At 41.4% G+C, this 14,748-nt stretch overlaps 1 protein-coding gene across 2 annotated transcripts in view; it reads right to left on the minus strand.

Moving 5' to 3' along the window:
* The window catches only part of NPAS2 (neuronal PAS domain protein 2), a 136,703-nt gene that overhangs the window by 50,122 nt on the left and 71,833 nt on the right, over positions 1–14,748 (minus strand). For both annotated transcript variants that reach the window (XM_011383735.2, XM_011383733.2), the window contains exon 3: positions 4,688–4,836. In XM_011383735.2, coding sequence (XP_011382037.1) covers positions 4,688–4,836 — 149 coding nt within the window. The remainder of the gene's footprint in view (positions 1–4,687; positions 4,837–14,748) is intronic.

The following is a 14,748-nucleotide window of genomic DNA, read 5'->3' on the forward strand; positions in this document are numbered from 1 at the left end:
TACACATCTGAGATTTCAAAATTCCAGAAACATTTTAGGCTTATAATATGTAACCTACTGTGTTCATGAAGAATTTTTTTTTCCCTAGCATTTGCAGGTACCAAAGTATAATGTTTTTATCCAAATGCTACTTGGTTGCTTTCCAAGCCAGGATTTACTCTTCTTAAAACTCTTCCAGGTTAACCTATAGTTTGCTTCTTTCTGTAACTATCTTGTACTGAAGATGCTATTCATGTGTTGCAGATTCAGTGGTTATTGGTCTGCACAGGCCTCCTTCAATACTCTAGTTCTTTTGCAGTTTTGAAAGTGTTTTGTTTTATTACTAAAGTATCTATAATAACAGATAGCTCAAATGCTCTAGCGGATATGCCCACTTTTCCTTCATTCTACATCTTTAACCAACGTTTTGCTCCACTTTATGTAGTAAGAGGTTTCTTTAGGAATCATTTTCTTGGTGCTAAGAAAAACCTAATTACACCTACTTTATCTCCCACCTCCAAGAAAAAAACTAACTTGTTCAACAAATTCATGTGAAATGCAAAGTGTTCAGGCAAATAATCTACAAAGTGGGAGAAACAATGAAAGGCTCTCTCCTCTGACCCTGTGTTGTTGGTGTTCTCGCTTACATGGAGCATGGAGAGTGCATTCTGCCATGTCAGTGAATGAATTCTAATAAATTCAGCAAGTGAAGATGATGTGAAGAACTAAGTTACACATGTGACTTTGTAAACCTTTCGTGTTCAGTCACTCGACACTCCCTGCGATGCCTACTCTACCCAGATGGTTTCTTCCTTTGAGATTTCAGAAAGAACAAGTTGCTGCAGCCACTGTGGCCAGAGGCTTCACAGGGTGAAATGCAACCTGGGAAGCAGAGGCAGGGCCAGTGTACATTCTGGGGTGCTGGTCAAGGCAGGGAAGAGAAGGTTCAACTCCAGTTCCTCAACTGGGTGGCACAGTTGGACCACTTAGAAGAAAGATGGACTGAGGATAGGCTAATAAATTAACCCCGTAAATGTCCTCTCTGTTTTTCCAACACATCAACTTATCTGTAAAATTCTTTTGCCCATTAGGATCAAACTGTAGATTAATTGTCCAGAAGAGTCTTTTTAGCAGTCCAAATTTGACTTAGGTAGACGTCCATTCAATTACGGTAAAGGAACATGAAAAACACATTTCTTTTACATAAGTAACTTTTAGATCATTCAGTATGGCTGGATACTTCCTAAACAACAGCATAATAATACTGAAAGCAGCCATTTCATTCACTCTGTACTTCAACAATTTGATTATAGTCCTTAGAAGTTAAGACTCGATGCATAGCATATTTTAAAATATATGTTAGATCTAATGTCTCAAAGCAAGTAAAAAAAAAATATTAAACTGGGATATAAAATTCAGTATCATAATCATGTCTCCACTGGCATTTGATGTGACCAGTATAACGTTTTATGGCAAAATGATGCAATTAACAGGTGACCCCCCCAAATTCTACTATAGTATAAATTGTAGATGTGTCCTAGTGCAGTAGTTTACAACCTTTTTAGCACCAGGGACAGGGGCTTCTATGAAACCCTAATGACTGATGATCTAAGGTAGAGCTGAGGCAGTGATGCTAGCACTAGGGAGAGGCTGCAAATACAGATAAAGCTTCTCTAGCTCACCCACTGCTCACCTCCTGCTGTGCGGCCCAGCTCTTACCAGGACACAGACCGGTACTGGAGTTGGGGACCCCTGTCCTAAAGTGCTCATCACCCCATGCGCCTATTATGCTAGAATAAGGAGTAGTGGTATGTCTTAGGGCTGTATGTGGTCAAAGGAAAGTCTGGAAAAAAGGGGCAGAAACTCTGTGCTGGGTTGGGTGAATATCGCCCTGCCAAACAGGACATTTCACCTGGTTCTGCAGCCTTCTCCACCCCATCCCTATCCATTAAAGCCAACACACTGAAGGGGCACGAATAAGGAATGGGATTTGCTCTTGGAAGAAAATGACATTAAATCAGATTGAGACTCGCACAGGAAGAAGAAAGTGTGTGGGTCAGTCTGGCCCTACAGAAGTAACATTTAGCTTGACTGGGATAAGAATGTCCAATACACCTTGCTATTTAGGATTTCTCTCTTCTAGTAGATACTGATGACATACAATTTCTCTACAAAGAAACATGGTCAGATTCTCATTTTTTATTTGGATTACTTCAAAGAGAATAAGCATGGATTCCAAGATCAAGATTTATCTCCCAAGCTGAGAGAAAAAAGGGATGCTTGAAAGATTACTGAGAAAGAGCGAAGTAATTATAACAACTACCAGGACCTAACTATTCTTCCTTATTTATCATGTGATCTCCCTTTAGTATGAAGGCAGAAAGCATGTCTAAATCCTGGCTACACACTGGAGTTGACTGGGGAGCTTTAAAAACCACAGATGCTCGGGCCTTACCCAGTGGTGTGACCATGAAAGGCTCTCCGCGCCCACAGCAGAAAACCCTGCTTTGTAGCATTGGTCCACTTCTGTGGTGTAAATACTCCCATGGTGGCTGACCTCAAGCTGTCCACTTGATGTTAGCTGGCTTGCAAGACTCCTGGAAAGTTAACAATCATCTTTTGCAAGCTGAGCTGCAAAAGAGGTATGAGCTGGGTCCAACTCACCATTGGGGTTCTGCAGCATAGGTCTGTGAAGCGTGACCCAGTTATGTATGGCTTTAAAACCTCCTTGGTGATTTTAATGGGCAATAAGGCTGAGAACCAGTAGTCTAAATGGCCACACTAACAAAGAGCTATAGTGTGGCTATGATACAAATATCTATCAGAGCCCCACGAATCATGTCTTGTAGAGAAGCTGCAGGTCAAGCATTAAACATCTGGGCTCTGGAGACAGACTGCCTGGGATAGATCCTGCATCTTCCTGGCTGGCTGACTTGGGTGAGTGGCTTAGTGCCTCTACACCAAGGTTGCTTCATCTGTGAAATGGCACTGACTCAAAGAGTGTGTGAAGCTCAGGTGTATTACTCCACAGCAGTGGTCCCCAACTTTTATGGCACCAGGGACCAGTGCTCCTATGAGAATCTAATGCCTGATGATCTGAAGTGGAGCTGAGGCCATGATGCTAGCGCTGGGGAATGGCTGCAAATATAGATGAAGCTTCGCTCACTCGCCCACTGCTCACCTTCTGCTGTGCAGCCCGGTTCCTAACAGGCCATGAACCGGTACCAGTCCATGACCCAGGGGTTGGGGACCCCCTGCTATACAGAGAACCCTTAGGATGCCTGCCTGGCTTATGGTAAGCCCTGAATAAATGCTGACCATGTGATTCTCTACCCCGTTGCAGATGCTTATGGAATTCACGTCCATTTGGATTATAAGTAAAGTTATCATTTGTTTTTGTTTTTTTGCTTTAATTCAGAATTTAGTCCAAGGACTATATTTGTCCATAAACTCTGTCATGGATTGTCTGCATTCTTGTGAATATGGCAGCACAGAGCACAAGTGAGACCCTCGTGTGACCTGACTGCATTTAAGCGGGCTGTGCAAAGTAGGCCTTAGTCTTACGAAAATGCGAGACAGACAGGCGCTCCTGGTGTTAGGAGGCTGCATTTTTGCTGACTGATCCTTCCCAGGTCCCAGATTTGACAAGTCTGTAACTCCGCAGCAGGCAGAGCCCAATGTAAATGTCACACTGATGAACTTGATCTCAGCTGTCCTATTTAACAGCTGTCCTGCTTCTCAGTGGCACTGACCTAGTTTGAGTAATTTGCACAAAATTTCTTGGTAATCAAACCAACCTGTTATTTTACTTGGCTAAATCATTATTTAGGAATATAACCATTCTGATTAAATTATTAGGGCCATGAAATACTGCTGCAACACTATACTCCAATCTTGCTTGATTGTTCTTCCTCAACTTTTAACAAAGCAATGAACATATTCTTTACTCTCCCCTGCACGGCTTTGGAAAAAAATAAATATATGTTATTACTGTTATGTTTTTAATAGATGTATACAATTATTTAAAAAATAATAAAAGAATAACAAGTATAATGAAACTTTCTAATGTCCTAGCTGTGCCCTCTTCCATGAAATCACCTTGCCTAGGAAAAATGTTCACTGAAAGAGAAGCATCACTATAAGCATGGAAGAACTGTAATTATTTTTGAATTATAAACTTTGAAATGGTGACTGGTATATGAGTTATATCTCAAGGAAAACTGGATTTGATAAGCGAATTAATGGTTTTCAATATATATATTTTTTCACGGTGGAGTTTGAAAGGCCAAATTATTTAGGGGCGGGGGCAGAGGTGCCTAGAGGAACCAGTACAGTCTGATTCGGTGGATGATGAATCCCTGAGTATTGCATCTCTGCAGGACTGGATGAAAAACGCTTGCTCCAGACATTTTAAATCAAGATGCTCTCACTGGTGACACCACTCCATCGGGCTGGGTGTCACCTGCAAGGCTCCTCTGGAGTCCTTCCTCCGGCTAATAAAGCAGTTTGGGAAGTGAGTGTAGTCTCCCAAACCTGTTGGAGATGGGCTCTTATGGTGGTGGGTGCAGTGCCTGGGACAGAGGGACCCTGTGACAGATGCACTCGGGCTTGGCTGGGAAGAGAGTACCAGGGAGGAAGCCCAGCGTGATGAAGTCACTGCCAACAAAAGGATAGGAATGGGATAAAAATGGAGAGGCATGACTCTTACCATTGTGTTTCTGCAAAAATCCGATGACTTTTTCCAGCACAGTGGTTTTGTCCATTTTCCGCGTGTTGCCAGGGAGCATGGAGCTAAGCTCTTTGATGAGAACATTGAACTGGTCCCGACGCTTCTTCTCAGACTTGTTTCGAGAAGCTCTGTAAACACAAAATGCACAGGTTACTAACACATTCTGCTTCGCAAAGGTTTTTGTGTGAAAAGGAAGTACTTTGTTACAGTGGTTCTGTTGTGATCATCTATGAAAATTTTTTCAGGGATAGTAACATTCACTACAGTTCAGAGCTAACCCACCCCTCCCAAATTCACCCAGGACAGAATGTCTCAGAAAGTCAGCTCACTGAGAGAGCAGGGGCCACAGCTGCAGGGCCTGCAAAATATGGTCTACTTGCTGCTCTAGGCGCGCTGAGGCCCAGGATCAAGGTTCCTGGGGGAGCTGACCACTTATCAGGATGTGCAGTCAGGACAGGGTGCTGGTGACTGTGACAGCTCGGTGAGTTCCTTGGGGTAGCTGTCAAAATCTACAGGTGACTGCAGCAGTGAAAATTTTGCTTCTCCAGACAGCCCTTAGACACACAGGGACATATCCCAAACACCCTTTCTTAGATAGCACAGTGGCCTCTGCCTAATAACACACAACCTGTATTCATGGCAACACACTCCTTTAGAAGCCATCTTTTGCTGATTATATTTCAGTTTGGGCTGTTTCCATTTAACATCTGAGGCAATTCTTCAAAGCTCACCTAAAGTGTGGGGTCATCACCCACACCTCAGGGTCTCTTCCTTTTCCTGGCTTTTCTCTCGTTCTTGTCCTTGGATTTGGGGGAGGACCTGAAATCCTTTAGGTGGCTTCTACAAAGGTCTCGTTCTTAGCCGAGTAACAGTCTTCACATATGCTGTCACAGTCACATGCTGACTGGAAATACAGCAGTAAGACATTGAGTGCCCTTTTGCTTGCTCAGGGTAAAAACATAGTGTCCACTCACAAGGGAGCGGAACCTTTTAATGTTCTGAATGGCTGTCTATGCATTATAAATAATTTTCTGGCCTAGATTTTAAAGAGTGACATGCAACCGCCTTAGCCAAAAAAAGCACCATTGCTGTCCTAGTTTGCCCATTATAAATTATTTGTGAGCCGATAACACCAAGCTCATTATTACCCTGTATTTTCTTCAATGAGTGTAATGACAATGAACACAGTCTGGCAGATGACACAATGAAGGCTCATATCATAGTGACAGAAACATGAGCTTGTTTCCGTCAGCTTCCGCCTGGGACACATCATGGTGCCCCCTGGTCAATGTCAGCTGGATCCACATCTCGGAGGCAGAAGAAAGAAAACAAACTTTGAAGGAATCCATTTCCTATAAGGAGGTCTCTGGGAAGTCCCTGAGACCACCACACTAGAACAACAAGTTGAAAGATAATTAAACAATCAACCCTTGTGTTGTTTTCCTTTAAGACATTATTTATATTAAAAAAATCATCTATTTTAAATGTATAGTTTATTGAATTTGGGTAATTATGTAATCGCCACAAAAATCCACATATAAAGCAGCTCCCTCATCCTCAACCTTTTTCTCCCATGTCTTTGTTGCTGATCTTTCCTTGATAACTGCCACAGAAAACCACTGATCTACTGTCGCTTTAGTCTTGCCATTTTTAGTATTTCATATAAATAGAATCAGAGAGCATATAGCCCTTGACTTTCATTTAGCATAAAGTTTTTGAGATTCACCCATGTTGTTGCCTACATTAACATTTCATTCCTTTTCACTGCCAACTGGGCTGTATTAAGAATAATGCTGTTTTGAATATTCACATCCATGTCTTTGTGTAGACAAAGGCATTCATTTCTCTTGGGTAAACACCTAGGTGTGAAATTGCTGAGTCATATGATGAATGTATGTTTAACATTATGAGACACTGCCAACCTGTTATACAAAACGGCTATACTGCTTTTTGCATTTCCATCAGCAACATAGGAGAGTTATTGTTTTGTTTTGTTTTGTTTTGTTTTGTTTTGTTTTGTTTTGTTTTGTTTTGCATTCCCCCCAGCAATGTATGAGAGTTCCAGTTGCTTCACGTCTTTGCCCACACTTGGCATTGTTGGTCTTTTTTTCTGAGGTTTTAATTTGCATTTTTCTAATGACTAATGATACTAGACATATTTTCACATGCCCAATACTCTTTCATATATCTTCTTTGGGGAAGTGTTTGTTCGAATCTTCTGTCCATTTTTCAATCAGGTTGTTTCTTCTTGTTATTAAGGTTATGAGAGAAGGAGAGAAGAAGGCTGGGAGGAAGGGAAGGTATGTGCGTGTGTTTTAAATAGACATCAATACAAGCTTGACCCTTGGATTTTAAATGCAGGGTTCAAAAAGCCCCAGGTTATCTTTCCTGGTGTTCTTCGAGGGACATTGAATATATAGATAATATTTGCTGTGCACTATTTTAAGTGCTTTATATATACTAATTCCTTTAATTCTCACAACGACCCTTTAAGGTAGGTACTGTTATCATTCCTCTTTCATAGGTGAAGAAGCTAATGCACTGAGAGGTTGTGTAGCTTCCTGACGTCACATGACTAGGAAGCGATGGCGCATACTGGCTCAGGTGCCCGTACTGTGAAGCACTGCATTCTGCACCACCCCCTACAGCTCCCTCCAAAACCATTGTGAAGGTATCTGTGTTTGAAGGAGCCATGTACCAGTGTTTTGGGAGCACAGAACTGAGAGTGACAAATTCTGGCTGCTCTAGTTTATAGCACAGACACTAAATACACTCTGCAGAAAAATGGCATTGCATACTAATAGGGATAATATTTGTGTGCAGGGAAGAGCTCTTACTGCAGGAAACCAACTAAAAACACCCAAGTAAAAGCAGCTTAGAGTCTAGAGGAAGAGATGGAATTCACCCCCACGAGAGCTATCACACAAGTTGCAATGTGACATGGGGCTAGGCTAGAAATTCAAACAAATTGTTGAGGGGATTCACAAAGGTAGGCGATCAGCTGTACAGTGGTCAGAGTACACTAGAGGGAGGTGGCTTCTTTCAAGATAGCCTCGAGGGGTGGATGGGAAGGGCCCAAGGAAGAGCTAGGTGGTCGAGTTTGACAGTAGAGTGGGGGACACATGGGAAAGTAGAGTTAGAAGATTATGGAGAGGAAGAGTGTTGCCAATCAGACTTAAATGCCAGACCAGGCAACCTGGTCTCCGTTTTTGGATGAGTCTGGGGGAGAAAACTGGCTAGGATATCATGAAACGGGGAAGAGGAACCTAACTTAGGGGGAAGTGAGCCGAGGATGGTCGGCGACGGCAGCACAATGTCTGGGCTCTGCTCCCCAGGCCGGCACTAAGCAAACCTACACTGTGAGGGGTCACAGGGGAGCCAGAGATGTCAGAGGCAAAGGACTCTCCACCTAATTTCATTTGTCTAGAAGAAGTAATGCTGATGATAAGCACCTTTAAAAATTTTTATTGGAAATTCACAATTAACTTGACTTTTTCTTTTGGGTACAATTCCATAAATTCTAGGTGTATAAATTCATGTAACCATCATCACAGTCAGAATTCCTTAGTGACCCCTGCTCTGCTCTTCATCGCTATGCTCTCCCTCTCGGAGAACATCAGATAAGCACAGTCCTACAGCACATACCCTTTCGGGTGAATGATGCAGATATTCTACATCCCCAAGAAGAGCGAGTATTGTCAGTGCTTTTTATTTTAGCTCATCTAAGAGATGTGCAGTGTTATCCCATCAGGGCTTTAATTTGCATTTCTCTAATAAATAACGATGTTCAACATCTCGTCACGTACTTTCTTGCCATCTGTGTATTCTCTTTGGTGAAGCATCTATTCATGTCTTTTGCCCATTTATTTTTTGTTTGTTTTCTTACTGTTGAATTGAGTTTTAAATATATTCTGATACAAGTCCTTTGTCAGACATGGAACTTGTCAATATTTTCTCCCAGCTTGCCTTTCAACTTCTTAATAGTGTCTTTCACAGAGTAAACGCTTTTAATTTTGAGGAAGTTCAAGTTAGTTTTCCCTTTTATGGATTGTGCTTTTGGTGTCAGGTCTAGGAACCCTTTTCCTAACCCCAGGACATGAAAATTTTTTCCTGTCTTTTCTTCTAATAGTTTTACACATTATATGATTAGATTTATGATCCATTTTTTGAGTTATTTTTATAATGTCTAAGGTTTAGGTTGAAGTTTGTTTGCTCATGGTTATCCAACTGTTCCAACTCTGTTTTTTAAAAAGACATTTCTGTATTGAATTACCTCTGCACTTTTGTAAAAAATCAATTGGTCATATTTACGTGGGTTGATTTCTGGGTTCTGTATTCTGTTCTGTTCTATTAATTTATGGATCTATGCCTTCACCGATACACTGTCTTGATTACTGTACCTTTATAGCAAGTTTTAAAATTGAATGTGATTCCTCCGACTTTATTCTTTTTCAAAATTATTTTGGCTATTCTAGTTTCTCTATCTTTCCATCACATTTTACAATCAACCTGTCTATATCTACAAAGAGTTCTGCTGGGATTTTGATTGGAATTGCTTTAAATCTATGGACCAATTTGGGGAAAACTATGTGTTGTTTTATGTGTTAAGTTTTCCACTCATAAACAAGATACATCTATTTATTTAAGTCCTCCTTGATTTCTGTTATGAGTGTTTTGCAGTTTTCACATATGTATCCCATATTTATTAAACTCATACCTAAGTATTTCATTTTGGGGGATTGATTATAAATGATATTGTGTTTTTAATATCAGTTTCTAATAGTTTGCTGGCCTATGGGAAGATGACTGATTTCTGTATGTTGACCTTGTATCCTGTGACATTGCTAAATTCATTTATTAATGATAATTTTTTTAAATCGCCTTTTGGTTTCATTGATTTTTCTGTTATCTTCCTGTTTTCAGTCTTACCAATTTCTGTTCTCATATCTATAATTTTTATTCTTCTTCTTCTTTGAGTTTATTTTGCTCTTCTGTTTCTAGTTTCGTAAGGTGGAAGCTTAGTTGTTTCTTTTCTACTGTGAGCATTTAATGTTATAGATTTCCTTTTCAGCACTGTTTTAGCTGATACCCACAAATTCTGATATGCTGTATTTTTATTTTTATTTTTGTTTAGTTCAAAATATTTTCTAACAGTTTTGGAACTCCCTCTTGGACTCTTGAATTACTGAGAAATGTATCATTTAATTTCCAAGTTTTGGAGATGTTTTTCCTGCTATCTTTCTCTTTCTCATTTCATCTCAGTTTATTTAGATTTCTTTATATTTATTTTGGGAAGCAGGATTTGGTCTATTTTAGTGACTATTCAATAGTCAGTAGGTACTCCAGCGTGTATTCTGCTATCGTTGAGTGGTGTATTCTGTAAATGTCAAGTGGGTCCTGCTGGTGGATGGCATTTTCCAGTTCTTCTGTATCCCTGCTGAATTGCTGTCTCAGAACTTGTAGACTCTTCTTGGTTCTTTAGGTTGTGCTTCAAGTATTTTGAAGTTCTGCTCTTAGGCGTATTCACATTTAGAATTGTTATGTATTCTTAGTAAATTGATCTTTTATCATTGTGTAACACCACTCTTTATTCCTGGTAATTTTCTTTGCTCTGAAGTCTACTTTATTTTATATTAATACAGTCACTCTGGCTTTCTTTTAATTAGTTTTCCACAATTTTACATTTCACCTACCTATATGATAATATTTGAAGTGAATGCCTTATGGACAGCAGCATATAATTAGATCATTTTAAAAAATCCATTCAAACATATTTTGGATGTTTAAACCATTTACATTTAATGTGATTATTTATATGTTTGGATTTAGATATATACCATAATACTATCTTTTTTTCTGTTTTTCCTTAATTTTTTTTCTTGTTGTTATTCCTATTTCTCCTTTTCTACCTTCTTTTGAGTTAAATCTTTTTTTAGTATTCCATTTTAATTCATCTATTATGGTTTTATTTATCATATTTCTTTGTATAGTTCTTAGTGATTATTCTAGGGATTACGTTAGAAAACTTATCAGAGGCTACTGAGAATATTTTACCGTTTCAAGTGGAATATAGAAACTTTATGTCAGGTAGTTCCCTTTATCCTCCTTCCCTTTATGATGTAGTCTTCTTACGTGCTACATCTACATACACTGAATCAGGTCAAATTATGTTATATTTTTTAAAATGTTAGACTATTATATTTAGCCAGATACATATCATTTTTGTTACGCTTCCTTTCAATCTCGTACCTCAAGTTTCCATCTGGTATCATTTCCTTTCTGTTGGAAAAGCTTCCTTTAGCAATTCTTTTAGAGCAGCTCTTTTCCTTCATTTGAGAATATCTTCATTTACTTTCATTTCTGAAGGATAGTTTCACTGGATATAGAAATCTGGGCTAATGGTTCTTTTCTTTTGTCACAAAACAATATTGCCCCACTACCAGAAGGCTTCCATGGTTTCTAATGAGAAATCCATGGTGCTGTTTAGATTTGTCCCATGTGGCCAGCCTTGGACCCTGGGCAGTGGTTGACCCTGCAGCTCAGGTCTAAAAATCTCTGGTACACTATTCAAGGTCAGATCCACGCATATTTAGCTTGTGAGCTCAGGAACTCATCTTCTTTATGGAGTCACTTTCCTGAGCTCCTTGTTCTCTGGTGATCTCTAGTTCTCTCTGGTTCTCATGGCTCCCTTTCTGCTCCTCTGATCGGAAAGCTGGTTCTTGTTTATTCTGCTTTGCCTCACTTCCTACACCTGTACCTTAACTGAGGCCATGCAGTAGTGAGACTGAGAGAGAAGGCAGGAAAAAAAGCAGTGCAGTTTCATCCCAGCCTCTTGGAACTACAGCTCCTCTGCTTAGGGAGACAGGGTCCCCTCCCTCGAGTTTAGTCTCCTATGGATCCCTGTTGCTGCTGCTGCTGCTGCTGCTGCTGCTGCTGCTGCTGCTGCTGCTGCTGCCACTGTGATTGGAGGATTGCTTATGGGGTGCAAGGAAACAAGGGAACGAAAAGCAGCAGATTTCCCCTCACTCAGTATAAGACCCTCCCCTGCTCCTCACACAGTATTCAGAGGCTTCCCCAGTCCCTTCCCTGTCTGTGCAGATACCCACTTCTGGGTTTGGGGCTGTGCTGAGTCAAGGCTAGGGGATACTGGAGGAAGAAAATGGTGAGCTCCTGGCCAGTGTACTTACAGTTCTGATACTTCTCCCATCTGCCCTCCACAACTGACTTTCCTCAAATTGCTGTCCCATGCATTTTGCCCAGTTTTATAACTACATTCAGTGTGATGGATGGGATGGAGCAGGCTGGCTCAATCTCAACCAGATCCAGGACCCCCATATATCTTTTCATACTTTTCTCAGTGAGTATGCCAAAGACCCACAGGAATTAACAGGTGGGAACACAGATTCTGATGACCTAAGGCAGGATCTGTATATAAGGCCCTTTTGTGGAAAACATTTGGGGTGAGCTAGACAATAGTTATAACAGACTCCTGAGGAAGCATTTGTGGGTGGCTTTTGGAAAACAAGGTGGCTGTCAGATGAATTGGGCAGGGCTTTCTCTCAGCACAAGTGTATCATTGCTATGATCTAACATTAAAAACATATCAAAAGGAACTGCCACTATACGTCAACATGGAGTTTTGGTCACCGACACAACTCATGCTTCCCTGCCCACTGAGGGTGGGTTTGGGCATTCATGCTGGCCAAGCTAGGGCACATGGGATAAAAGGCACAGGTGTGGGCCCCAGAGCTCCAGAATTCCAACTGGGAGTTGAATTTGCAGCTCAGGATTGAAAGGAGATTTAGCATAGCAACTACATTCTTATAGGTGACCATGCAAGAGGACTCAAGGAAGGAGAGGCACTGCAGAAAGGAAGGGGATAGGACAGTTCTGAGGCCAAGCATTGTGGAAGGGAAACGTGCATATATGCACATGCACGCACGCGTGCACATGCACACACACACCCCTTGGGTTTCTCCAACAGGTGGAACCTTTAAGTCTCCCTATTGGGAGATTTCATGAGACAGACGCATATTATATAAACCATGCTCAATGCTTCTCTCCCATCCTTGTCTGTGGGGAGATGGTCACAGGTGTGCACACCGAGTGTGCAAGACTGGCCTCCACACCCAACTACTCGAGGCTTGGCTGTAGCTGAAATGGGGATCAGTTGCTTCTGAAGAACCTGTGGCACAAACCAGGAAGGGAGCTGCTCAGCTCCCTATCTCCTAGAGAGGCCTGCAGCAGCAATGTGGAATCTGAGCATGCAGGTGAGTGTAAACACGCACCTGCAGGTGTGTGTCCTTGGCCCTTTCTTGTCCTTAAATTCACAAGGACATGTGACAGTGGTACAGATGCATTTTACATGTCATCAAAAATCCTGTGACTAGTGGTTACCAGAGGGTAGGGGGTGGGGGGAGTGAGGAGGTAGACGAGATAAAGGGGGTCAAATATGTGGTGACAGAAAGAAATCTAACTGTGGGAGGTGAACACACAGTGTAAATATATATAGGCCTTACTGTAAAAGTGTACAGCTGAAACTTATTCGATTTTGTTAACCAATGTCCCTATAAAAAATTAATTAAAAAAAAATCCTGTGTTTCCCTCAGGGGAAGAAATTAAAAATCATTGTATCAGAACTCCTGATCTCTGAGCCAGATCAGGAATAAGGATAAAATCAATGAAGAGAGGAAAAATAACTAGCATCGTGTTGGACTCTTCCTTTTAATCCATTTCACGTGCAGACTGGTCAGGCTGGCAATGTCCTCAGATTAAGCCTCTCCAGCATCCAATAGGAAATGCCCCATAACACCTAACAGACTTCTGTAGTAGGATCTTTCCATGGCGTTTAACACCAAGGCTGCCATCTTCGAAGCTAGCCCCAATAAATATAGTTCTTTTAACTGAGTTAACAGCACATGCTGATGGGGGGCTGGGGGGATGGAAGATGCTCTATGAGTCAAATGCAGTTGGTCAAATGGTGTAAAAGCTGAGAAAATCGAATGCTTCCCATTAAAGTTAGGAAGCAATGGCCAGAACTGGCAATGAAATCACTGGTGGGCTCCCCTTGCTGCCCAGAAAACCTGAGTTTTTGAATACCAGGTATAAAAATAAGTCAATAAATATGCAGCTCCAAGAAGAGTGGATTTTTATCTGTAGAGGGTCTCCATGGTGAGGAGCGAAAGATGTTTCATGAGGTATATTATTTTCACATTTACAGTCTCTACTGGAAGCAGGAGAGTGGTTGGGATAGCAGGAGAATTGGATGGGACAGCTTAGCTGAAGGAACATCAGACAAGCTACCAGAACTGAGTTCTCATCTTGGTTCTACCACCTACGCCAGGAGAGAGGGGGCAAGGCACACCCTCCCACCTGCACTGGCCTCAGTTTCCTCATATAAAATAGTGATGATAGTGATGTGGTGATTATAAACCAGAGCATCGAAAATTCTCTGAAACTTTCCCCATGGAAAGAAGAGTTCTGATTCCCTTTCCTCTGACTACGGGCTGGCTGGCCTCAGTGGCACTTCTAGCAAACAGAATGCAGCACAAGTGACACTGCTTGACTTCCAAGGCCAAGCAGATCCCCTTGAACCCATTCACATGTTGTGAGGAAGCCACTGTCCCAACAGGGGTCCCAGGTGACACTCCATAGGAACCACTAGCCATGAGAGTGAGCATGTCTTCAGATGGTTCCAGTCCACCATCTTGGAGCCACTCTAGCAAAGACCACATGAATAAGCATTCACTGCCAAGCCCTACACAAGCTGAAGATCCATGAACAAAATAAATGCCTTTGCATTAATCTTGTAAATTTTGGAGTGGTTTGTTACACAGCAATAGATACCCAGGGTAGTTATGTACAAAATAGACTCGCTGATGCCCAAGCCTCCTTCCAGATTGAGAATTCTGGCATATTTCAAATGGGCTGACCAGTTCCACGTTACAGATGAGACAGACACTGATAAGGGTACAGCAAGGCCTCCCAAATCTGAGAATTATAAACCGAGCAAAATGAACTGTCTGAAAAGGCTCATGGGA

The sequence above is a fragment of the Pteropus vampyrus genome, unplaced genomic scaffold, assembly GCF_000151845.1.
Source record: "Pteropus vampyrus isolate Shadow unplaced genomic scaffold, Pvam_2.0 Scaffold541, whole genome shotgun sequence".
Classification (NCBI taxonomy): Eukaryota; Metazoa; Chordata; class Mammalia; order Chiroptera; family Pteropodidae; genus Pteropus; species Pteropus vampyrus.